The 26550-nt window shown below is 38.3% G+C and overlaps 3 protein-coding genes across 3 annotated transcripts in view; all 3 read right to left on the minus strand.

Annotated features, from left to right (window-relative positions):
• LOC134751798 (probable ATP-dependent RNA helicase DHX35) overlaps positions 1-20232 on the minus strand; it is a 56395-nt gene extending 36163 nt beyond the window's left edge. The window contains exons 1-3 of the mRNA XM_063687288.1: positions 20028-20232; positions 19442-19707; positions 431-595 (exon numbers count right to left, since the gene is read on the minus strand). Coding sequence (XP_063543358.1) covers positions 431-595; positions 19442-19707; positions 20028-20061 — 465 coding nt within the window. The 5' untranslated portion in view covers positions 20062-20232. The remainder of the gene's footprint in view (positions 1-430; positions 596-19441; positions 19708-20027) is intronic.
• Positions 16207-18052, minus strand: LOC134751746 (ceramide phosphoethanolamine synthase). The gene has a single exon (XM_063687193.1). The coding sequence runs from the start codon at positions 17422-17424 to the stop codon at positions 16303-16305; it is 1122 nt and encodes a 373-aa protein (XP_063543263.1). The 5' UTR covers positions 17425-18052; the 3' UTR covers positions 16207-16302.
• A 2020-nt stretch (positions 20233-22252) lies between the features above and the next one.
• On the minus strand, positions 22253-25317 carry LOC134751820 (uncharacterized). The gene is made up of 3 exons (XM_063687310.1): positions 25201-25317; positions 23353-24349; positions 22253-22464 (listed from the first exon to the last, which is right to left on the minus strand). Exons 1-3 carry the CDS (start codon positions 25279-25281, stop codon positions 22253-22255), a joined length of 1290 nt encoding a protein of 429 aa, XP_063543380.1. The 5' UTR covers positions 25282-25317.
• Positions 25318-26550: the final 1233 nt, after the last annotated feature.

The raw sequence follows: 26550 nt of genomic DNA on the forward strand, positions 1-26550 counted from the left end.
GACCTCCGATTAGTATGTATCTTCCTGTCGGCGGGTAGAGTCTCCTTGCAACGTTTTATGACCCAATCAAGCGGGAGGCGAACACTATTTTTTTTTATAGAATTGATTTGCTGCCATTCCTCAATCCACCAACGGAGCGGCAGCTGACGTTCACGAGGGTTCATCATACATAGCCGTTAACCGCTATACGAATTTCGCCCGGGAGGCGATGACTGACGAAATTTGCGCCTGGCTCGCGGTCTAGACAACGATATATATATTTAAATACCTAAATACATAGAAAACACCCACTCAGGAACCCTTACCGGGATTCGAACCCAGGACCATCAGCATCACAGGCAGGGTCACAACCCACTAGGCCAGACCGGTCGTCTTAGTGGGTCAGTATGATGGCCCATCGTATAGAGAAGCCATAAGAAGCCGAACTCACCACAATGCTAGTACTTGGAGTGCGTAGACTAGTCATGCCGGCCGCGTAGCCGACGCACTCGCCTAGCTGCTCGCCAACTTCTTCGGCCACCCTGGCCGCAAGTGATGCCGCGGCCGCTACACGTGGTTGTGTTACGACTACTTTATGTCCGATCTCGTGGAGGTACTGTAAAATAAAAATAACTTGGAAAATTGGTACATGATAGGAAAATTGGTAATAGTGGCGGCGGATCTGCGCGAACTCCGAGCACAGAATAAGTAATAGTATTATCATACAGAATTACCTCGCCCCGCGACAGCACATTGACGACCTATTGCCGACCGCTCAGTACTGCGACAGCAACTTACTCACACAATGACGCATGCCGCGTGTACAGACGTGCCGTTCACACATAGAAACGCGTGATTTTTGATGTATAGCGTGTCCGCCCTGTGCTCCGAGTCAACAATTGGCGAGTGGCGTAGGACCGAGAATAGTGGCGCTGTCTTGTGTCGGACGTGTGACGGCGAATCTGCTCCAGCTTCGCGTCAGTAACTGGCGGGAAGTTGCGCGAGATCTGAACAGGTGGCACACTTTTTTTTCCAGTAAAAAGCAAAACGTCTTAACCCTTTATAAGAATTATAACTAAAGTGTCAGGAACTATGAAAAATTTAACCCTATTAGTTTTGAAATAAAGTTCAAAATCAGGTGGCAAATATATTCCCTCTGTCTTCTTATAAAGGACCCGCGCGAAATCGCCTTTCATACAAACGTAGTCCTTTTTCCTCTCTGGATATAAACATGAATGAAAATATTTTGACACAATTTGTTGTATACCAACCACAGTTATGCCCCTACGTCGTTTTTTTTTCGAATTCTTTATTATTATAAAAGTTAGGAGAATAGGAAATCTGTTTTTCGCTCTTAATTTTTACAGTGATCAGGATAGAGTTTTGAATGATTCACGGTTAGTTTCACTAGACTTATATTGACCGGGATATAGACCGTGATTACCTTTTGTATTATTTAATATATCGAAAATATCGGGAGCTCATAAATAATACAAAAGGTAATCACGGTCTATATCCCGGTCAATATAAGTCTATTGATCAGATAATCTAAAATAGTCAAACGTAGGGGCATAGCTATGGTTAATACACATCGTTATGCAAAAATATTTTCCATAATGTCAATATCCAGAGAGGAAAATGGGGACTACGTTTGTATGGAGAACCGGCCGTCCCCTTTCCTCTTGTGTGGGCGTTGTGTTTATTTCCCATGATGATTATGGTTGCGTAATAAGAGCGTCGTGGCCAAGGGCCTCACTCTTTGATAGAGAAAGATAGTCTTATTGCGATTCCTATATGAGAGGAAAGAGAAAATAGTGCCATGCTTTGTCCTTATCACCGACCGGGTTTTTTTTCATGGTCGGGTTAAGGTGACTGTCCAATTGTAACTGCCGCTGCACTGCAGTTGCGACGTTACGCGGTGCCGCACTACTGTAGCAGCACGACTGCGGCTGTTGCGGCGTGCAGTCGCGACAGCGTTCGTTGATGGCTTGTCAATGTCAAGTCATATAATGTCATACGTACAAATAAAATACTAATTTACTTTTGTATTTTTTACGTGAAGAAGCGAGTGACGATAATGCTACATGCTACATAAAAAAGAAGACCAGTTTGCCTTTCTACAATAGTCAGAGTCCGACGAAGGCAGCTACGCAATATTAATAAAAAATCTGATATTTAATGGTGATCCTTTATTCAGATAATATTGCCGATTAAATGAAAAGCAATTCAACATTGAATGAGACTTAATAATTGACGAAATACAATCAAATTACTCAAATAAAATTAATGCAGAGGAAAAATTATTCTTAACATTAAGGTAAGTTCACAATGTGAAATTTTCTTCCCCATCCTCTTGCCTAAATGCGTGACCACCGCACACAGCAATCCGACGGAAACAGGACTCATGGAGTTCGTGATATATACGGGGGGAGTGCGCACTTGATCCACCTGCATCACGTATAGGTACTCGGCCGTCAGAAACGTGCGGCTGGATTTAGAAGTCTGTAATAAACGTCCCCTCAAAACCATGCCAGGTAGGCTCTTTTAGCAGGCCTTGTATTGATTTCTGCAAAGTGATTCGTGGGTTCTGGAGATGACGATGCGACACGTAAGAATAAAATTATCCAATGGTGGGCAGGCAGTCGTTCGGTGTTAGCAAAATATTACAGATTTATCTTTCTAAGTATCAATATTAAGCCAATTTTACTTTCCTTAGGTACCAAACAGTGAAGTATGATGAATAAAATAATTTGTAATTTACACTTCATATTGTCCAGTTGCAGGCGTGGTTGCAGGTGTGAATGGGCGACGGCACTCTATGATATGACCGCACCATCCATATAAAACTTGACGGGCGAGACAAGAAATCCTTTATGAAGAAAGATATTTCCCTCGCCTTGGCCGATAGAAAGAACTTTTAATAAATTAATTTGAATAATAAATGGTTTCCTCGTGTTGGTGTGAAGAATTACGTGTTGCACTGTAACACAGTTTGTTTAACCCTCATGCCTTGAGACCTCCGCAACTGTCAATATTCTAAATTTTAAACCATTCGCTTCTCTCGTGGTTCAATTTTGTATCGTTTCGTATGTTTGGATATCAATATGTTACCATGAGGTATTAAATAACATCTTTGCCCTTTGTAATAAAAATAAATGATTGCTTCTTTTATTTAGCTCAGGAATGGCTTTGCAATGACAAAATGAGAAATTGTCACCATAAACGACATTATATAATATGATACATTACAATACAATTACAGTTGCCAGGAATATTCGGCAACTATTCGGTATTTGGCCACTTTGCCGGATATTCGGTATTCTATTTGCCTCTCTATCGCTCGTGCCCTGTCGAGCTTATAGCTATCCTCGCAAAACTACGAAAAAATAAAAGAACAGTTTATTTAATGAATCTATAAATAATATCGTCGTATTATTTGAATCCCTAAATCAATAATCTCAAAATACGCTAAATTTGTGAAAGCTGATTCCACAAATCTGCCTTAAGTTATATACCTTAGTTTTATTGGATGTATATAATGTACAAATTTCTAGAGAAGGCGGAGAATGTAAAGTTATAGCAAGAATAGTGCCTGGGCGTGGGCATAGATTTAATAATAAACTATACAATTATTTTCTGGATCAACAAGAGTAGAACCTAAATCAACTTCAACTGAATGCTACTAAACAAAGCCCTCAATGTCAACCTTACGTGCAGAACATGTTGAACATATAATGTATACACTTTTTTGGGAAACAGGTTTTTCGTAAATTAATAAAAAAGTAAAAAATAAGACATGTTTTATTTTTCACAACTCTTTATTCACTTTAGTTTTGTCCGCCATGATCGTGATATCAGCAGCTTGAGCCTTGAACTGCAACTTGTAGGTACCTGGAAATTAGAAATTATCTTTTCAGTTTCATGTTGTATTTTGAATATAACTATGTATTTTTGTATGTATATGATTTATTGCTTGCAAGTTACATATATGTATGTCTGTTTGTTGAATTTAACTTCAAATCAGTAAAACGGAGCTAGTAGCGGACAAGCTGTGTTAAACGGTTTGTCTTTAGATATTCTGGCCACATCATCACAGAAAATAAATAGGTAATAGTGACCCGACCACCAAAATGGACTTTTAAATATTCGTAGTAAAATAATATTAATTTTATACTTACATCGACGTGATCCTCACAGCAATATTGTGTGTAACACTTGAAGTATTCCATTCCACATTTACTTCACGACAACACCGTCTTTCACGTAGGTCTTCGCGGACTATAATTTTTGTAAATCATTCCCACAAGTGGAAACAAGGTTTTTGATATATTAAGCAATCAAAATCTACTGTTTAGGTATTAAAAATTATAAATCAAATCGTAAGAAACTAGCGGTTTAACTGAATTTTTTTATTATGACAATTGATGACAATGACATCTTTGACAATTACGTGAGTGACGGATTTATTTACTATGGTTCGATAACTTTTACTATACGATGACATTATTATATTCAGCCTCGCGAGAAGGTCAAAGGTTTGTTGAAATATCTTGAATCCTCGATTATTATATCGCAGCAAATGTCGGAAACTGTTTAAAAACCTAATATCTCGAAATGGTTTTCGAAATAGAACATTAAAAAAAAATTAACAATCCTAATTAGAGATTGGATTTTGCAAGTAGTGAGTGAGAAGTGCGACTGTGTGCACGTTTTCCCCCGCAAAAAATGGCAGAACGATTTGTACGGTAAGATATCGCTTGGGCTCCTCCCTTCCGACGTGTCGGAAGCCGGTGTTGCTCGAAGGGTTTGCCAGACTATAGTTAACTTCCGAATTTGACACTCTCTTTTTCGGACCTATCATTCTAGTTTCCTAACTGGCTCTGTGATACTCGTATGGCTCAATATAGATTAGCAAAAAAGTTTACAGTAGTACTACAGTCGCCATCAGATATGTCGGAGCGACCGAGGTGCTAAATATATCTGAACATGCACTCTAGCGCCTTGACAATAAAGGCGTGTTCAGATATCTGTGAGCTCCTTGGCCGCCCCGATATATCTGCGATATATGGCGACGGTACCATCGGGGTTGTTTATCCGTGGGTGTAATAACTCCTTAGAACGTAGTGGTTATATCCTCTTTGCTTAAAACTACTAATATCTGTGATCAAAGACAATTCAGTGCAGGTGACAGATTTGACGTGCGGTCTGCAGCCGCAGTTGCAATAATACACCAAATACGCAAAAATGGCCATGCTACGTGCAGTCGGTCTCGTCATTCATTTTACTATGGAAATTGACAATAACACCGACGTGTCGGAGCAGTAGTGCAGCTGCGGTCGGGAAAACGTTAAAATCACCATATTACGTGCAGTCGATATCGTCATTCATTTTACTATGGAAATTGACAATAACACCGACGCGTTTGGGCCGCCGCAGTAGTGTCGGAGCAGCAGTGCAGCTGCGGTTGGAAACGGACAGTCACCTTTATGGCAGCATAGGTAGGAGGCGATGGCGAAATACCGAAATTTATAAGAGTGAAAGAGAAAAACGATTATGCTGCCATACATTAACCTGTCAATACATGAATATGTCTTTCTCTTACCCCTGGTCGCTCGGTTTCATATGTCTATGGTCGGGCAGAGTGATTTAGGCGTTCGATTTTTCTGAGGTCGCGGGTTTGAATGCTGACGCGCAACAATAGGGACTTAATGGATTTATTAACGGAACGTGAAAAGAGCATACCTGGGCCGCCCAGCAAGAATACGTCCTAGTGGACGCCCCAGGTATCGCTGGTGCGACAGCGTGGAGGCGGCTCTGCGCGAACTTCGAGTCACCAATTGGCGAGAGGTCGCACATTCCCGAAAAAGTGGCAGAGGCCAAGTCTCATTTTGGGTCGCTGAGCCAACGGAGTAAGTAAGTTGTCTGTGTTTGATAAATAGCTTGAATTTTTTATAGTCACCTTTTTACGTTTTTAGAAAGAGTTTCATTTTCTATACGGAGCGAACGAGGTTCGAACCCACGGCTTTAGTTTTATATTATCACATAGTTAAATAGCGTCGCTATACTTACTCAACCTCATATCTGCAACAATCATTTGATGGAAATGTCGTTTTTCTTTCATTCGGAATACGGGTGTTTTTGTCATCAAATTAGTGTTGCAGATACGAGGTTGAGTAAGTATAGCGACGCTATTTAACTATGTGATAATATAAAACTAAAGCCGTGGGTTCGAACCTCGTTCGCTCCGTATAGGATACGCGATAGGTACTCTTGGGTTACGAATGATGAATATTTCTATCTTGTTTATAATTAAATGTACGTGTGTGTGTAATGTGTTTGTAAAGCGGGTCAATGGAGTTTTGTAAGTCGAAAATTGCTCGACACATTCCACTCCATAACTAGGATCTTCAACAGGAGCACGCGTTGGCTGACCGAGAAGGTTGACCCTTAGAGAAGTTAGGCGCAAAATAAAGGAAACATGCAATTTTTCAGAATACTCGTGATATCGTTTCATCGTAAAATGATATGTTTATCAACTTATGTGAGTATTATAACTACGAAAACCACTTGAATTATCAAACATGCCGACACTAATAGGCACTTCACATAATACTTAACATCATAGATAGATAGGTACCGTATAGGTACGGTCACTACGGCACTTTTCTTGAAATTATAAGACCATCCCTGTAATAATTTTAAGTCACGTCACGAAACGTCAGGCCATAAATAAACGTTGTTTTAGTCTGTCAAGCTGGATATGTCAGTAGCAATGTAAAGCAAACTAAAGTATGGTATCCCTAGGAAACGCACAAAAATCAGCAATGTACATCGAACAACGATGAAATGTGAACAAAACAGCTCCACAGATAAGATATAAATGACACGCGATTTACCATAGACCTAGCATTATATAGACCAGCTATACGCGTGCGCCCGTAAGGGATAGACATAGATGACGTCATAAACGTGGGGATACCATATTGGTAAAAATTACCCCAATATTTGATATCACGTTGGGGCGATTACCCTGGAGGCAAAGTTAGCTTGTTTGACGGTATTAAAAAATTGTTAAATAAAATGTCAATGGGCCGTTCTTTTTAGGCATATAAACAATGAAATACCTCCTATAATTCGCGCAGGTGGTACAAAACTAAACATGTTTAGTAAATAAAACGTAAAATAAAATGTATTATGGGTTTTAATTTAAAGAAATCACAAATCGCAATCACACCAATTAATGTACACCACATTTAATCTTCACAACATTTGTTTATTTATTTTTTGGTATTAGAAGTACGAAAAAACTTCGAGGTCAAAATTACCCATAAAATTATGATATTTTCATCTGGTATCCCTAACATGATTGTTATGCAGCTAAATTAAGAAGAAGTTTAAAAATGGCTGACCTCAGACTCCTACCTACCTACGTAATTTGGGCGGATAATTTTACAAATAATGTTTTGTTCATTTGCGTAAATAATTGTGATATTTTAATTGAAATCGTTTGATTCTACATTGCTTTGAGTGTAACGTAATTTTACGATGTTATTCTCACATATTGCGTTAAGGGGAAGGTGTAAAATACCGTACTTACGTGTGAAAGGTTATGATCTCATATTTTTGCTCAGAGCGGCTATTACAGCCGATTACAGAACAATTCACCATTATTTTATCAAAGTTCAAGCATTCAAAACGCAAACCATCACTATATTTCATAAGAGAAAGCACAATTTCATACAAAACAACGATAATTAAACAAGCAACGAACAAACATGACATGTCACGTACTTATTTGTTTGCCACAACCTCGGTTGTGGCAGCGGTGGAAAAGTGAAACTATGACAAGGACAAACAATAACAGCGCTTTCTCTGCTACTCCTACTGAAAGATACATAAGACTATCCCGTTCGGTCATTTTCCCCCACTCCTCATGACCGATCCAGTTATACTAGATTCATGCGATTTACGAACAATTCAAACGTAGTGTTGCTAACCCGCGATTTTTCAAATTTGCCGCCTTTTTCTACTGACAAGATTTGCTTGACCAAGTTTTAAAATTATGAGTGAAAATCGTGTTAGTTTAAATCAGTACATCCCTGTAATGGTACACCCATGTCTAGGTTCATGGGATAAACAGCAAATCCATACTAATATTATAAATGCGAAAGTGTGTCTGTTTGTCTGTCTGTTACCTCTTCCCGCTTAAACCGCTGAACCGATTTAGTTAAAATTCTGTATAGAGATAGTTTGAGTCCCGGGGAAGGACATAGGGTAGTTTTCATCCCAGAAATTATCCTTAAAGGGGGTGAAAAGGGGGAAGGTTTATATGGGGACTCGATAAAAAGCTGATTGGGTAAAAAATAAGCTACGCAAGTTACTGTCTTCGAAGACAAACTTGCGGCTAAAAGCTAGTAATAAATAAATAGATCCAAATACAAAATAAATAAAATAAAACAACAAGTTTGGAGCATCAGACACATTTACTTTTATAAACCAACACAGTTTATAAATTTAAATCGCTTGAAAACATCAATTGAATCACAGGGTAACATACAAATAATTTTGTCATAATAACTAAATTAAGAGTAATAAGTCTCAATATTTTATAACGACGATGAGATAATTTGATATATAATTATAAATTGACAAATGATATGAAATATTTTTTGTAATTAATTTAATAATGATAACAGTCAATAAACATTTATATTTACAAACATTTTGATGGGCAACATTCATAAGTGTATGATTTATTTAAAAAAAAACTATTAGTTACAGCCACTTATAGATTTGCAGAAATGACTTTTAGTCAACATTACATAAATCAGTGTCCCAAATTTCCAAGAAACAAATATTTATTACTTACATAATTAATCGCCAATTTGAACACTTTTTTTATAACCTCTGACAAATTATGCCAAAATTTCAATTTTGGAACTTGCCATACACAACCATTAGCTATAGTCTAGCTACATATTTTAACATCTTAAATAGTATGATTTTTATAGTATTCTATTAAGTAAATATATGATCATTGTCAAGAGGGCGCTGTTCATTCACGCTGACAGTTCAGTATAGTATGAAAAAACTAGTTCCAGTGAAATTCCGCAACATGGCGCGTGATCATATATTCCTGGTCAGGCTTTACCTATATATATCTAATAGAATCGTTTTTGGACATAAATCATTTTATTTTAACTTAACGTTATGTTCTATACCGTTGAGAAAGGTTTAAAACGTTAAAATACAGTATTTTGAATACTTCTTGTCTAATTGTAAGATCTATCTGGCAGATGCATTCACAGCTGACCTGACCAAGGAGATACATACAGATCCACAGACGTATCCGTCATATCTACGGCACTGTATACCTATATTCCTGGCCATTCTTCTACATTATTTAGCTATTTTTTTTGCAAATTCTTATTACCTTCCAACATAACTCTCATTATTATCTCCTACGCCAAAATCAGTCAAATATCAGTTTTCTCTCTCACTCACTACTCACTTCTATAACAGCAACATTTATTTATTTGGCTCACAAAACAAGTTATGAAGTTACAGATAAATGCAGAAATGACAGTATTAGCATACAGTTCAGGTCTAGACTATAACCACAGGGCGGACACGCTATACATCAAAAATCACTTGCGTTTCTATGTGTGAACGGCACGTCTGTACACGCATCATGCTTCATAGTGTGAATAAGTTGCTTAAAAACAGTACTGAGCGGCCGGCAAACGGCCGTCAATCTGCTGTCGCGGGGCGAGGTAATTCGAGCCGGGGCGGGGCGGTGCGTGGCCGTTCTGTATGACAATACTATTACTTGTTCTGTGCTCATGGTAGCCTTGCTAGGCTATCAGAAATATGTCGCGTGAGTGACTAATACGTGAGTTATGGATTAAAATGAGTGTAACATGACTCACGATCTGTGCTCACGATAGTCACGACATACCTATATTGATTGTATTAGATGTTTAAATCAAGACACAATTCATGCTCCGATTTGACCGCTGATGTAGATGGCGCTGTACAGCTTCGTACAGTCACGCTCCATGATTGTTAATATTGTTATGCTCGAAGGATTGATTCACCCCGCGCCGCATCGCTTCGCTTCGGGTTCGCGTTGTTCGCCTACGACTACGTAGTATGCTGCGTAAGGCGGTTATCACACTGGCGTCGCGTCCGGTTGTGATAATTTCATTGTTATAATAATGAAATGCCGAGCCGTCCCTTAGTTCACTCTTCTATAAAATTTAAAAACTTCACTAATAACATATCAAACTTTACTGTCCGCCCTGTGCCATGGCCATGAGTTGGCATTGGACATTTAGCTGCGTGAACTCGATCGCAGTCGCTAGCGTAAACGTCGAGTGTCAACTCATGGTACTGCTATGGTCTTGAGGTTTTAATGTTCAAGCACTGAGTGTTTAGACTGGTACTTGACAGCAAGGCAATATGTTCTAAGAATGGTAAAAAGTTGAAAACCTATGTTCTTTTAGAAATATGGAAAACGCATAAAACGTGTTTAATAAAATAACTATGTAGTTCATATGCTGGTTAATGGCATTTCAATTTTTTTTCTGAGGATAATATGGGGCATTTTCTATGAAAAGGGACCTTGTTGTCGATGGCGCTTACGCCGCACAGCGTCGCGCAGCATTGTATTTATATTGGAGCATCGTTAATGATGGCGTAAGCGCCATCGACAATAAGGTCCCTTTTTATAGAAAATACCACATATTTCCATACTTTATTGAAAATCAGTCAGACCCTTTAGATGATTAAATAACAGATCTAGGAGGATATAACCAAACGGAGCCGCCACGTCTGTAATTTGCTATACAAAAAAGTCTGCCAATTTTTGCGGGGGAGGGGAACGTCAAATGTATACGTAACGTCAAAATAGCGATGTCAGATAAACGTCAGTCCATACATTCTGTATGACCATTGGCCGACTATTTTCGACAGAGGGGGAACGCCTGTTAATGGCTACTCCGTTTGGTTTTATCCTCCTAGTAACAGATTCTATTATAATTATTAGTAGGTAGTAGGTATTTATATTAATAAATGAACAAGATCACTTGATAGTTGTAAAGGGGCCCACTGACTATCTAACGATATCGGCCTGTCAGTTAGAACAAACATTTGACAGTTCCGAACAACTGACAGGCCGATATCGTCCGGCGGACTGAGTCAGTGGGCCCCTTAAGAGTTACGACTCATAACTTATGAGTAATTCTTTCATCTTACTTAAAATGTAGATATTTTACTTAAAAAAAAAATACATTGTTCAATAAATAATTGTTTAATCCATTGTCGATAACTAGAATTATACAAAGTGTAAACTTAGAATTATACAAAGTGTATAATATATAACTGGCGGAAGAATGTTTCTTTCGGGAAAATGGTACAGTCGCCATCTTATACTGTTTAACGGAGCGGCCGAGGTTCTCAAAAATATCTGAACACGCACTCTTAAGGGGCCCACTGACTATCCGTCCGCCGGACGATATCGGCCTGTCAGTTAGAACAAAAATTTGACAGTTTCGAACAACTGTCAGGCCGATATCGTCCGGCGGACTGATAGTCAGTAACGCCCTGACAATAGAGGCGTGTTCAGATATTTGTGAGCACCTTGGCCGCTCTGATATATCTTATGGCGATTGGCGACTGTACCATATTGTCAAAATAAGGTGTTTCGTCATAGTGTTCCGATAGATTTCCTTTACCAATAGTGGTACCTACACCAGTCGTGTGCAGGCGTCCGTTACATAGCGGTGTGCGGCAATTAATATGACAAAACCTCAAAATTGAGGCGGCCGCAGGTCTGCCAGCACACGCCTGACCAGAGGAAGCGATAAAATAAATAACAATGGAACGTAAAAGTGGGTGTCGGGTGTTACAGATAACACTTGATTGCAACAACTAATGCCTACACACGTTAGTGGTGCGTCCACTGTTAACTCACAATTGAACCTTATGGTTAAGACGTCAAGGTTCATCGATGGTCAGATTTATGGTGTCATGGCCTATTCTATATTAAAGTTAGGCCGGAATTTAGGAACAAAGTGTAGACAAGACTGACCAGATAGTCTTATATAGACCGTGATTACCTTCTGTCTACACAACTTTGACACACACCCGCTATCTTCAGTTACACGTGAACAAGATACATGTAACTGCGTCGAAATATCTGGAGATCTAAAATACAAAAGGTAATCACGGTCCATATATCCCGGTTCATATAAGTCTAGTGAAACTAACCGTGAATCATTATTTTCAATATCATTATGGACTTCTATCGGTCCCCTAATTATTATTGTAAGTAAAACATGCCAGATCCTAACTTAATAATCATAATATTCACAAAGTCGGAATCTTGTATGAAAGAGCGAATTCCTCCTAATACAATTAACTTAAACGGGGGATTCGACACACCTGTAACCCACTGCATGTTATATAAGTAAATAATTTTGAGTTTTTTTTAACTGTTATTGATCAGATAGTGTAAATTGATCTAATGTGACAATAAAATGTCAATCGGTCAAGGGCGGATAAAACCAAACGCCCCAACGATCTTAAAGGCCACATCGGTCACGGTGCCTGATCAATTATCATTGTTTGTGGTAAAGTTGGTCAAATGGAACTATCATGGAGCACTAAGGAAGTTGAAATGTGTCGTTTTCAAGCAAAAGGTACCACATTGTCGCTTGCCATAAGCATAAGTATAAAGATACAAGCAATTTTCGTCCTTATGGTAAGCGACAATGTGGTACCTTTTGATTGAAAACGTCAGAAATATTTATTTATTAGCGACCAAGGTGCTCACAAATATCTGAACACGACTCTATTGTCAAGGCGCTATATGTCAGGAAGTTTCTGTAGAAACGCACAGTTGAGGACTGCCAACAGTACCATCCATCCAGTGGTGAAGATGCTTTTTTTTTATACTACGTCGGTGGCAAACAAGCATACGGTTATGTCGCGTAGAGCGACGGTGGAAAGAAGCGGCAGGGATTTATATGATAACATTGATAACACACTCATAAACTCGCATATAACAAAATACTCCGTTATTGCTACAACTTTTATACGCTACACCATAATTTAAAATTGGTTTTGTAGTCACACGTACTTTTATCAATAAAAATAATACACCAATATCATTGGTTCGAAAATAAATAAAGGCCGACCAGAAATATACTATAATATAGGTGACAGTTTAGTTTATTATGAAAATTTTTGTTACAATTAAATTCCGCAATATGGCGCGTGATCATATATTACTGGTCAGGCTTTAGTTAACTGATTATAATGCAATATCGTACTAAGGAGTCTGGTGATAAAAATTCTCAGTTGGTTGTAAGTAGTGGGAACAACCCAATGAAATCAGAGGTAGCGATAAATGACAATGGAACGTAAAAGTGGGTGTCGGGTGTTGTAGATAACACTTAATTGCAACAACTAATGCCTACACACGTTAGTGGTGCGTCCACTGTTAATTCACAATTCAACCTTATGGTTAAGACATCAAGGTTCATCACTGATCAGATTTATGGTTAGTCAGGGCCTAATCTATACTTTTTTTTTATACCACGTCGGTGGCAATCAAGCATACGGCCCGCCTGATGGTAAGCAGTTACCGTAGCCTATGGACGCCTGCAACACCGGAGATATTAGACGTGCGTTGCCGACCCTTTAAAAACCTGTACACTCCGTTTTTGAAGAACCCCATTCTGTAGCCCCTCGGGAAAACCTCGGCAGGGAGCTCATTCCACAGCCGAAGCGTACGCGGGAGGAAATTCCTCTTAAACCGCACAGTACGCGACCATTTAGGTGCTAGGGTGTGAGGATGAACACCCTGCCGATGGCGAGCGGTGCGGTGATAGAAAGCGGCCGTTGGCATCATGTCAAACAATTCTTCAGAGCACAGCCCATTGTACAAGCGGTAGAACACACACAAGGAGGCGAAGCCTCTCCTTAGACTTAAAGGTTCAATACCGCTTGTGAGTTTGGGATCGTCGACGATTCGTACAGCGCACCTTTGGACTGAGTCGAAGGGTCCAAACTGGCATCCAGGTGCTCCTGCCCAAAGGTGACACCAGTACTCCATATGGGGTCTGACTTGCGATTTATATAGCAGCAGTCTTTGCCCCGGAGTAAAGTATCGCCGTGCTTTATTGAGCACACCGAGTTTTTTGGATGCCTGATCAGCCTTCCCTTCCAGGTGGCTACGGAATTGGACGTCACTGGAAATGTCGCCACCGAGGATCCCAATACTCCCTGACATAGTAAGGGCTGTGCCTTCGAACTGTGGGAACAGTAAATGGGTTTTTTTTAGCGGTAAACGCGCAAACTTGTGTCTTGGTGGGGTTGAATTGCACTAAATTGTCCCGGCCCCACACCGAAACTCTGGATAGAGTGCCCTCAATATCCGACACAAGCTTTTCACGACTCTCCAGCACCACGGAACGAGGGATGTTGGCACGGCCTGCGTAATAGGCATCCCCAGTACTGTCGTCTGCATAGCAACGAATGTCGTCGATAGACAACATGTCATTGATGTGCAGCAAAAACAGCGTTGGGGATAGCACAGAGCCTTGCGGAACGCCAGCGTTAATGTCCATGCTATTGGAGCAGCTTCCGTCTACTACGGCTCGTATGCGTCTGCCAGACAAAAAGCTAGCGATCCATTTGCATAGTCCCTCCGGCAATCCATAAGATGGTAACTTCGACAGGAGACCCCGATGCCAGACCCGATCGAACGCCTTCGCTATATCTAGGCATGCCTCACCTTGACTCTCAATGGCCGAAGCCCAGCGGTGAGTGAGATACACTAGAAGATCACCAGTCGAGCGACCGTGGCGAAAACCATACTGACGGTCGCTGATCAGGTCGTGTTCTTCTAGGTATCTCAGGAGCTTTGCGTTGATTATACGCTCCATGACCTTAGAGAGAAGGGAGGTAATAGCGATAGGCCAGTAGTTCGATGGGTCCGATCTATCGCCCTTTTTAGGCACAGGGTGCACAAGGGCCGTCTTCCACGAAGATGGAACATGCCGTTTGTTGCTAGAGAGTGTGAAAAGACGCGCCAACACGGAACATAGCTCAGGAGCACACTGCTTAAGCACAAGTGCTGGAATGCCGTCTGGCCCGCTCGACTTATGAACGTTTAGGGATAGCAACTCCCGCCGAATATCCCTCTGCGTGAATGAGATTTCGGGCATGGAGTATGCACACCGCGGGATGGTGGGCGGCACGGCGCTACCGTCGTCGTTCAGGGTCGAGTTCGAGGGAAAAAGAGTACCAAGAAGATCGGCTTTCTCTTTTGCACTGTGGGTGGTAAAGACGACTGACAAAAATTTCCCTCGGCAGCTTTGGCGAGCGACCAGAACGCGCGACTCCCAGAGGGATAGCCCGTTAGATTGTCACCAATTCTGCCGACGAAATCGTATTTAGCCCTGGCAATGGCTTTTTTTATTTTTATACTAAAGTTAGGCCGGAATTTAGGAACAAAGTGTAAACAAGACTGAACAGATAGTCTTATATCGACTGATTCGACCGAGATATGGACCGTGATTACCTTTTGTCTACACAACTGCAAGCAAAAGTCACTAAGTACCACCACAAGTTCAAAGCCATAGTGAACCGTATTATTATCCGAATAAGGTTTATTTTTGTTTATTTTTCAGTAATTAGTGACTGCTTTGCTTGTCACCTGACGATATTTTTCCTGATTATTATTCATTCTGATGACTGATTGACACTTGTGACTAATATATTATGTCACGTAAGTGTTTAATAAGTACATGAGGAAATCAATATAATTTTAAAGAGAAACCTTTGTGAAGAAACGTATTTCCGCCAGTTTCAAAGAAACGTGATGTTCTCAAATAAAAGGGTAAGTACCACTATGTCAGTTGTCAAAAATGACGATATCAATTTTTGGATGAACTCCTATTTGCGTCTGCTATGGTATATTTATTTCTGTGGGGACACTGTTTCTTCAAATCTCTTACATCAACAATTTATTACTATAGTACATGTGTTCATTTCAGAATGATTGCCGATCGACTTTAGAGCCATAATGTACAATTCAATTAAATAACAAGATTAGTTCATTAAATCGTGTCAATTAAAATCGTCTCAGCCCGTAGCGATCTATGGCGTATTATTGACAACCAACCAAATAAGTGGTACTATTTGCTTAAACAAAACTTTCAAATATGATATTTAATAGATCTTATAGATCAGAGGACAGAAATCTTAACTAACCTTAATTATTTGGCAATCACGTTAACATTAAATACTAATGAATCATAACGAATCTGCTCCATTGAGCACAAAAGACTGTATGGTATCGACCAAGTATTCTGACGTACCCACAGCTATCACCAGACAAACGTAGCCACTGTAGTGTACCACTTTTAGAAAAGGCCAAGTTTTATCACAGAAAACAGCTAAAGACAAAAGATGTAGATAGCTATGGGGGTTCACAATCCGCCATAGACTTGTTGCAAAGAAGAACAAACCAGATCTGAACATAGTTTCTCGTCTTATCAAGTCATATTCAGCGTTGTTCTCTAATAGTTCTTGATAAATGTCTATATAACGGTTCCAAGCGAGCGATGATAGCAGCATTTGACCGGAGAATAGTCCTAGAACTTGAATTATCCTTTGAAAAGTCACTTTTGTTTTATATGAAATTCCGATCTCCGCCGTATGATCCTTTTCTAAATCTTCGCTTGTGTTTATTTCTTTTAACTGGTGGTAAGGCAATGTGCTTACAGGAGTGTCTCTATAACCTCTTCTAGGTGGATTATTTTTGAGGAACACGAATATACCGATCATCATAGCGATAACTCCTAATAAATCACAGATTCCGTCGATCCAAAAACCAGCAGTCCCAACCTCAGTTCGCTCTCCTTTTATATGCTTTCTTTCTCTAGCTACATGACCGTCAAGGTCGTCTAAAAACATTCGAATTTGGAATAAAACAACTGCGAATCGTCGTGCAGTTAAACTCTGGCAGGTTAAAAGTTTAGCTCCAATCAAAGCCACGAAAACGTGGAAAAAAGAAATCATGTTCGGAGTCAGGAATAGCCAGCGTTCTGAGATCCCAAGCGCTATGTCGACTATAGAACAAAAAGGTCCGTAGATATAATGGTTTATGTGATCTATCATCAACGCTTTGACCGTTGGGTGACATAACGGATTAATACTGCATGGAACCCATAGAACATCCTCATAATCCGTGTCCTTCAATATAGACTTAAACGTGGAGCTCTCACTGCCGTTTTCCGGTACATTTCCAAAAATATCTAGCCTATAATTCTGTATGCGTAGAAACAGGAATGTGTCCATATAAATACAGTATATAAAAGTCACTAGTAGGAGCAAAGTGAGCACTTTGCTCGCTGTTGAAGACGGCCACATCATTTTCAGTGTCAGTTTTATAATAGGGCTTCGCTATAACATCACGCGTTGGCGTTAATCGGGTCAGCTATTTCGGAATCCGAATTCAAAACATCTGCACGAGAACTGTTAAAATTCCGCCTTAAAACTTATCAAAAATATCGATTTCCACACATGTTTACATCACTACACATTTTTTAAGTCTCTCACTAAAGAACACGATCTTTGTTTATCAAGAACGCATTGTTTTAAAGCAACACAAACGTTCCATCACCGCGTTTCACATTACTTTGTTTTTAAAATCGACATCACGATATTTCGCGTTCCCCTTTTTATGGGTTCCGTGCAATCGTGCATCGTGCGCGCGCAGCGGTACCGCTAGGCGGAATGACGTGAAAACAAACATGGCAGCCATCGAGAGTTCCCGCCAAAATTTATTACCAACATTCTAAAATGAACCTTTTTAAAACGGGATAGAGCGCAGTTTGACTTGACGCGCTTTTATGCCTGTTTTTGTTATGCGTGACATTGAGAAACGAACTTATTTGGAACGGGATAGAGTGTAATTTGCGTTGGCAAGTTTTTATAGAGCATAGACCCTGAATTCCTCTCTCTGAGCGCAATACCAGTATACGGGAGACCTCTATTTTAATAAAAAAAAAAAAAATTACTTATTGTATATTTGTGTTACCGATGTTTTGGTTATGAGTTGTTGATAGTGTAATGTGTAATTAATTTGAGTAGTCTATCTATAATGATTGTTAATGGCTTTATGAATTAACAGAAAGGTTAATTTAATTTGTTTTTTTTTAGATAAGTTGTTGTGATGGAAGATTAATTTAAGTTATGAAGCACAACATTTTATAGACTTGCTTACTTTTATTAATTAACCTAAAAAAAAACTACTACTGTGGGTAGTATTATTTACACGAGCATCATTTGATATCTAATACATGAAAATGAAAATATTATTACTTACACTTGGAAAAATTCGACCTATGCCGCTGTGGCCCGGAAGCTGAATGGCACAGGCACCTGCCGCGATAGCAGACGATGCTGGCACAGGGCGGACACGCTGTACATCAAAAATCACTTGCGTTTCTATGTGTGAACGGCACGTCTGTACACGCGTCATGCGTCATAGTGTGAGTTTGCTTAAAAACAGTACTGAGCGGCCGGCAAACGGCCGTCAATCTGCTGTCGCGGGGCGAGGTAATTCGAGTCGGGGTGGGGCGGTGCGTGGCCGTTCTGTATGATAATACTATTACTTATTCTGTGACGCTGGTTCGATTCCACTGTTCCAGCCTGAGGCACTGGAGGCCTTGGTCACTTTTTCTTAGTATATATGAATGTCAGACTACTTTCAATTTATAATTTATATAGTAGTGTTTCTACTTGGGGTTCATCCATTAATTACGTCACACGAATTTCGAGGTTTTTTGACCCCTCCCCCTGCCTTGTCATTGTCACACTTGTTCACATTTGGCGTGACGGCACATTTTTTCAATCAAATCGGCAAATCGAATGAAGTATTATTAATATTCTATCAAAATGTTTTTGACAATAGAAATTTTAGTAATTTTATAACCCAAAACAGATTAGGAAAGAAAATGAAACGATTAAAAACGATGCGACTAAAATATTTTAAATAAGTTAGTCACGTCACAAAATTTGTGACTTTCCCTCCCCCTTGTCACAACATATCACATTTTCTTGACCCCCTCCCCCCCCTAAACGTGTGATGTAATTAATGGATGACGACCTGAAATAAAAACAAATTAAAATATTTTCTGAAAATTATTTAATTTGTTCTAATACTTCTAATAGTATAAGAATATTAGTTATAATATAAAATATTTATACTGAGAAAGGCAATCTTCAGCAAAATTCAAAAATACTTAATTAAAGGATAAATTCATCATCAACAAAGAGAGAAAACTGCCAAGTTTAACAGCTGAGCTACCAAAGCTTACCTGACTGTGGTGCAAATTTTTATCATATAGATCATGGTCCCAGACGTAAAAATATTCAAAAAACTTACCTGCGGCACTTGTGTTGACTTCCCGCAACCAGTTTCTCCTATAAGTATCAAAGTCTGATACTTCTCCAACAAATACAATATGTGGTTCCTATACTGGAACACCGGCAGCTTCTGTCTCTGACTAGTCAACGGTAGATGATGATACCGGTTATACACAAAATTAGTCTTTGCATCACTATCTGTGGTCAGAGCAGAATCTGTGTTCTGATTTATCAGTATTTCTACTCCGCCATCTTTGTTTCTGGCTGGATAGAGTGGGTCATTGCCTGGAAGTCGAAAATTAAAAAGTAAACATAACCTCAAAGTGACAGATTTTGTAAAAAAATTTCAGTTTCTCATTATACTACAGTGTTTTAGTGTCTCTAGAGGTCAAAGTCTGGTTTTAATTTACAGAAAAACCTACGTAATGTGTTCTATCAGTGATTTTGAGTTGGAAAGACTAAAATTATATGTTTTGAATCATGGCTAAAAACCAAAAAAATTGGCATGCTTTGCAAAAATCATATTAAACGTGATCGCTTTCGTGTACACTGGCAAATTAAATGATTATTATGATTAAAATAACACTAAAATACACTTCACTTACCCGGTTTTATGAATCGAGGTCTGCCAGACAACATTTTTAAGATGAAATGAAAATTTATAGCTTGTGATCATAAACACTTTATTTAGTTACTTAATTATTAAGTTTCTATTTGTATTTTAACACATAAATAACACTGTTCATGTGTTCATTGAGATTGAAAACAATTCATAATGATCACAATGGGATGATGGGATCATCGGACGCTATGATATGACGCTGTCACGAAGCAAAGCGACTGTCTGTCACTGTCATTGCCTTTTTTTTTATATTCGTCCTTCTGGACAGGCTAAGACCATAGGCCATACTGCCTCTTCTTCAATAAGATTAAATTTCATAAGTCAGTTTCAGATATAAAGTCTTCCTTTTTTAAAATCCATAAGTCAAATCCAATAAAAATGTCTTCAGTATATTTGTCTTCAATCATTTGTTTTTTATATAGTCCAGTCCTTTTTATATAGTCAGTATCAGGGTTACCATATCTTGGTTTTTCACATGTTTTTCTCCGTAGAAATTAGAATGTCTATAATGTCAGTACGTAAGTTTCAATTTACGCAATGCACTAAAACAAAACTTGAAGCCTGAGTATTCATGTTATGCTTTGTGATCAAAATCGTGATCTTGAGCATAAATTGATAAACCCTGAGCAGGAATATATGATCACGCGCCATGTTGAGGAATTTCACTGGAACTAATTTTTTCATACTATACTGAACTGTTACCCTATACATGAGAATAACTGCGCCCTCTTGACAATGATCATATATTACTGGTCAGGCTTTAAATAATTTCAGAAAAAACCGGCCAAGTGCGAGTCGGACTCGCGCACCGAGGGTTCCGTACTTTTTAGTATTTGTTGTTATAGCGGCAACAGAAATACATCATCTGTGAAAATTTCAAATGTCTGTCTATCTATCACGGTTCATGAGATACAGCCTGGTGACAGACAGACAGACGGACAGCGGAGTCTTAGTAATAGAGTCCCGTTTTTACCCTATTGGTACGGAACCCTAAAAACGACATAAATCGGACCGCTTTACTTTTTTTTTCAATTGTACAAATATAGTTTGTATTGTCAAAGGACTGTCTCATTTCAAACATAGAAAGAGAGAATCATCCTGTCTTTGTCTTACACTAGTATTAGCACCCAAAAGAAAAGGATGAGTATAGTTTTTCTGTTCTTATTTACTGCCAATTTGGTTTGACCAACTATAGATCAATGACATTTGATTGATAGGCGGACGGATATTTTTAATCACTTTTTAATAGTATAGTAGCATCAAAAAAAATGTGAATTTTAAATTAAATCGAAGAGCTTTCAAAACCGTTACAGAGTAGAGCGAGAGCGAGCGAGAAAGCGATATTTCTTTCTCGCTCTTACTTATGGTTGCGTCGCACAATGACCTTGGTGCGGTGCGACGGTGTGTTACGGCCATAACTCTACACGCTTGGCGAGATTTGGCAAACGTCTACCTGTTTCAAGCCAAAGAATATAAACCGTAACAGACTACCGCACCGCACCTCACCTTGGTGCGGTCAAATATATCTTTCTCGCTCTAACTTACAGCTGCGTCCTTAACTCACGTACGGCAACCACCTTACACACTATCGATACGTGCGTCGCACCGAACAAAGGCTGCGGTACGGTGCGGTAGTCTGTTACGGTTTTAATACTCACCTCCAATCCTGTACAAACGCTTGAATGCAACGAAGTAGAATAACTACTTGAATGGCTTGAATGCCATTTATATGCTTGCAAAATGAAAATGCGTTATTGTATTCCGGACAATTTGATCTGTTTCAAAAACTGACATTGGCCCGGAGGATCGGCGACAAGCTCACGCAAGCCAAGTCAAACACCTCCGTTCACACGCTTGTGGTTGAGGATGCTTGTTCAGACTTGCCAAGCGTGTATATAAATGTAGCATAAGTGGTTTAGGGGATAAAATTGGAAGTGAAAATAAGCAAGTAAAAAATAAATACATCGTTAATTCAAGTATTTTAATAATAAAACAAAATAAATAGTATAAATACGTAATATTGAGAAGAATAACATCATCTTCAAAACATTATAATCAGAACAGGTGTCCGTAAACAAGATGTCTATAAATAATACTACTTTACGTTACTTGGCATGGTGTATTTTATAAAGCCCGTTCAATTCGTTGACAATTTCTTCAATAAAGGAATCGAGACAATCGCACTAGTTGTTTTCTGCATAACTGGCATTACACACCTTGCAATGGCATATGGTCATTACTTTCTACATTGTTAACTGGATTCTCAACATTTGCATTGTTCGGTTCTGCATCCCTAACCAAATTAATAATATCTACAGAGTTTGAATTGTCATTGCCTGATTCATCCGGTTGGATGTATCTCGCCCTAACTAAAAACTTATCCTCTGGACTTTTTATATCTTCGGGAATTCCGGCTATATCTGTTGGTATTACTGTAGCATTGTATTGTGACGCCAAATCATTGTACAAGTCTGTGTTTGTTGAAGCTGATCTTGAATTCTCCTGCATCTTCAATAAATCAGCTAAGTGTTTAGCAAATTGATCGTATGGCATTCGGAATTTAACGTAGAAAACCGATGGGTGGTATAAAGGTGGATTTTTCACTCTATACGTCAATTCTATTTCAGTGTCGATATTTGAATTTAATTTCACTGAATTCGTTCCACTAATCCAATTTGCTAGCTTATCGATAACCATTTGCTCGTTGTAGTAATTTGAAGTTTGTTGTGTGAAGGGTCCGTTATTATTAAAATACCTCGTGATATACGTGTAGGGTGGTGAAGGTCTATTAATTGCGTTTATATTGCCAGTTTGAGGGTATGGGATGCCATGTATGATTGTTTGACCTAATGCAGTGTTGGGATAGTTGTGTTTTATGTAGTTTTGCATTGTATAGATACTATTCTGTGTATTCATACTTGATTGTTGAAAGACTTTATTCTCGTTTGCATTATTTGGCCTTAGTGAAAGTACTGGATTATATTTATTATTATAGTAATAATAAACGTAGGGTTGATTCTGACTTTGTTTATATGCATTACTTTGAAGATAATTCCAGTTTTTCCAAGAGTAAGGGTTTTGTAAAGAGTAGACATTGTAATTTAAACGGTTATTCGGTACATATGGTTGTTGATTTACATTCGTTTTTATTGGAATTACGTCTGAAAATTGAGCCATGTTTTGAGGTGTGTGTTGCAGGATTTGACCGACTTTTTTATTTTGGTAATAAGGATGATTATGCATGTTATATTTTAGCTTAGTGGCAGTAAGCGCTTGGGCATATGCGTTACTAGTTATAGGAGGATTACTTGGTAATACTTCTTTCGTTGCTTCACCATAATCAGCAGGATTGGGGTGGTATTTAGCATTGACAAATGTGTTAAATTGATTTGTATATTCTTTGTTTTTAAATCCATTTGCATTCGATTGAACTGCATTTGTGATTAATGTATAGGATTGGTTAGCACCGTTATTGTGCATGCCTTGTGTTGGTATATTATACAAAGTAATTGGCTGGCTTATGTCGCGATCTTGATTGATTTTATTTGTATGTGAGTGACTTTGTGCCACATAACTTGCTTGCACGATAGCTGGCTTAGAATAAAAAGATGACACCCATGGAGTATCCACTACTCCTACGCTAGCAGCTACATAATTCTCATTTAGATTACGAAGTGGTTGCTGGGAGTTTAAACTATATTTATACTCATTGCTTGATTCATATAATTTGTTCATTTTATAAGCAACCCCCCTTGCATGATCTAAATCACCTGTATAATCGTTCCCAAGAAGATGATTTGTCTCCTTCGAGAGTTGAACTGCGTGAAGTAATTTATTTGAATCAATCGTATCCTCCTGACCTTTCGTATTGGGAAAGTTTTCATCGCGATTTCTGCTAGTATCTTTCACAATAGGATTAAACCCAATTAATTGATTAGTATATGCAGGATTGTTGAGCTCATACTGCGACCTTTGGACTCCAACATTTTGATTCTCATTCGTAATCAATTTTTGATCAAGCAAAGATTGTAAAGGCCGATTATCGAATAAGTAAACTCCTTTATATTTCGCTAGTTCTGCTTCACGAAGAAACAATTTTTCTTTAAGATCTCCATTTTCACCGTCTTCTTTATCTAATATAGATTTCTTGATCAATGTTAAGGCGTATATAATATGATCTTGACTTGGGACTACAACAGCACCTCCATCTTTATATAACTGGTTAGCAAATATCGTCCAGAGTTTAAGTAACACCTCATCACATTTGGTATTATTTGGCAATTTGTTTTCTTTAATAGAAAGAACCTGTGGAATAAAATGTACTGTCATAATCACTTTGGCTGCTCACTGCTGCAGAGATAATAAGTAAATACTGATCATGGGACAATCTTACACAAATTCACCTAGTCCCACAGTGGTTCAATACAGCTTTGGCTTGTGGGAATGGGAACTAGTCGACTATACCAGGGGGAACATTTCTAGACTGAGCTGAAAGGATAGTGTTATCTAAGTGATCTACAATCGAGTTATTATAATCGTAAAGCTGGATAAAAAGTAAAACAATATCATTAAAGTGAAATATTTTTGTATCAGTGACAACCCTACCACTAAAAGTTATTTACATTTTAAATTGATACATGTCATTAACTTGACTTTGCTCGAATCTACTTGCTAGGTTGAAACATGCAGATTTTTGCACTTATGTTTAACAAACTGTATCTCACAAACGGTTATTATCTCACATATTAACGTGATTAATAAGTGAAAAATAAAGTACGTAGCCTATACAATTCCCCGTTTGCACAAAAGCCCTTCGTTCTGTTCCACCGGTTTATAATAGATAGATATATATAAAGTCTGATGCATTGTCCCCCTACCTATGATACCTATAACCTTTTGCAGGAATATTAGATGTGTTTAACTGGTAAATAAATTATGCATTTATAACATGTACAGACACTTCAACTTAATATACGTTGACGCAATACAACTTATTACTCTTCTTAAAATTTCTTCTCTTTGAAAAGTTGATTTAATCCTTGAATTTGTCCCGGTTTTTCACCACAGCTCATGGAAGCCTGGGGTCCGCTTGGCAACTAATCCCAAGAATTGCCGTATATGCTAATATGCTTGATAAAAAATTGTTTATTACTTACGGTATTCTGAGCTGTCACCACAGCCGATGTCAAATAAAAACCAACCCAAAGCCACATATTGCAGATACTGCATCGCCACATACCAGCCGTATAAATACGAGGCGAGAATTAATAGAAACACAATTTCACATTATACGCCGTGAAATCGGATTTTACGGTCAATATTATAGCACTTAAGAGTTAAAGTGGTAATGAAAAACGGAGCGATTATTGCGTTTCATTGCGTTTAAATATAATTATAATTTATTGTATTAAATGTTGACAGAATTCTATATAATCGATTTACATACAACTTTATTGCTACATGAATACATGAACATTTTATAAAGTAATAGGCTACAATTTAAATCCAGTGCGGTAAATGAAAGGTATAACGCTACATGCTAACATAATAGTATTTTATACAATCGTGATATAAATTTGTTTTTAGTCGGTTTGTCCATCATGCAATTAAACTTTAAGTTATTTTTTATAATTATTTTAGAGTAAATAACAAGTAGTATAATCCTTTATTAAAATTTTACTTCAAAAAAATAATTATATGTATGTCCTTTTCTGCTCCAGTAATCATGAATATGTTTTTTCACACTGCTCTGCTTTTAAAGCATCGACTATATATTTTATGCCTTTCAACAATTTTGCAACATTTTCACTGTGACATTTAGAGGAGGGGAATTTTACTAAAGTTGCTATATCTACTATTAATTCACTAACATACTTTTGTGAAGCCTCTGGTGTGTTGTCTCTATCCCACATCATATTTTCTGAATTAAGTAGCAAAGATTCAATGTGATTTGTTGTATCAAAATCATGTTTAGCAACATTATTGTTTTTGAACAAATGGAATTCGGGGAGTGTAAAGTCAATCTCATTAGCATTATTGGCATCATATGAATGAGCTTCATTTGGTCTCGAAATTGCTGATTCAATAATTTCAATAATAAGCTCGCGTGGATCAACATAAGGTTTTTGTCTGTATCTATTAAATCGCCCCGGAAAATTAATAACTTTTAGTGGTCTTTGATATAAAAAAGGAAACCTTCTGTAAAGGTTTGGTTGAAAAGCACCGTCGGCATAATCAAAATCAAAGGAACGTCTTTCATCCAGGTCATACTTCATATCCAAGTCCCGAGGTGGTGTATTCTTGTAGATATTTCGAGGAAAGTTGCGTGTACCAAACATTTGAAGCATTTCCAGAAAAGTGTTAAGTCTAGTTTTCTCTGGCGTGAATCTTTCATATCCTGGTTTAACATTTATATTCGGATTTAAGTAAATACGTGAAACGAGATTATTAACTTGTTCTGGAGAAATATTTTCTCGGGAAGGTATGATCCATTCAACATTCCTTGG

This window comes from Cydia strobilella, chromosome 23 (genome assembly GCF_947568885.1).
Source record: "Cydia strobilella chromosome 23, ilCydStro3.1, whole genome shotgun sequence".
In the NCBI taxonomy this organism is placed as follows: Eukaryota; Metazoa; Arthropoda; class Insecta; order Lepidoptera; family Tortricidae; genus Cydia; species Cydia strobilella.

What these genes read in the sequence shown, in the direction of transcription:
- LOC134751746 (XM_063687193.1), bottom strand. Translation starts at nt 17,424, where the DNA reads ATGATGTGGCCGTCTTCAACAGCGAGCAAAGTGCTCACTTTGCTCCTA.
- LOC134751820 (XM_063687310.1), bottom strand. Translation starts at nt 25,281, where the DNA reads ATGTGGCGATGCAGTATCTGCAATATGTGGCTTTGGGTTGGTTTTTAT. An exon ending in TGGTGACAGCTCAGAATACC is followed by an intron (nt 24,350 to 25,200) that starts GTAAGTAATAAA and finishes TTTATTCCACAG; the next exon opens with GTTCTTTCTATTAAAGAAAA. An exon ending in AACGAAAGAAGTATTACCAA is followed by an intron (nt 22,465 to 23,352) that starts GTAATCCTCCTA and finishes TAATACCAACAG; the next exon opens with ATATAGCCGGAATTCCCGAA.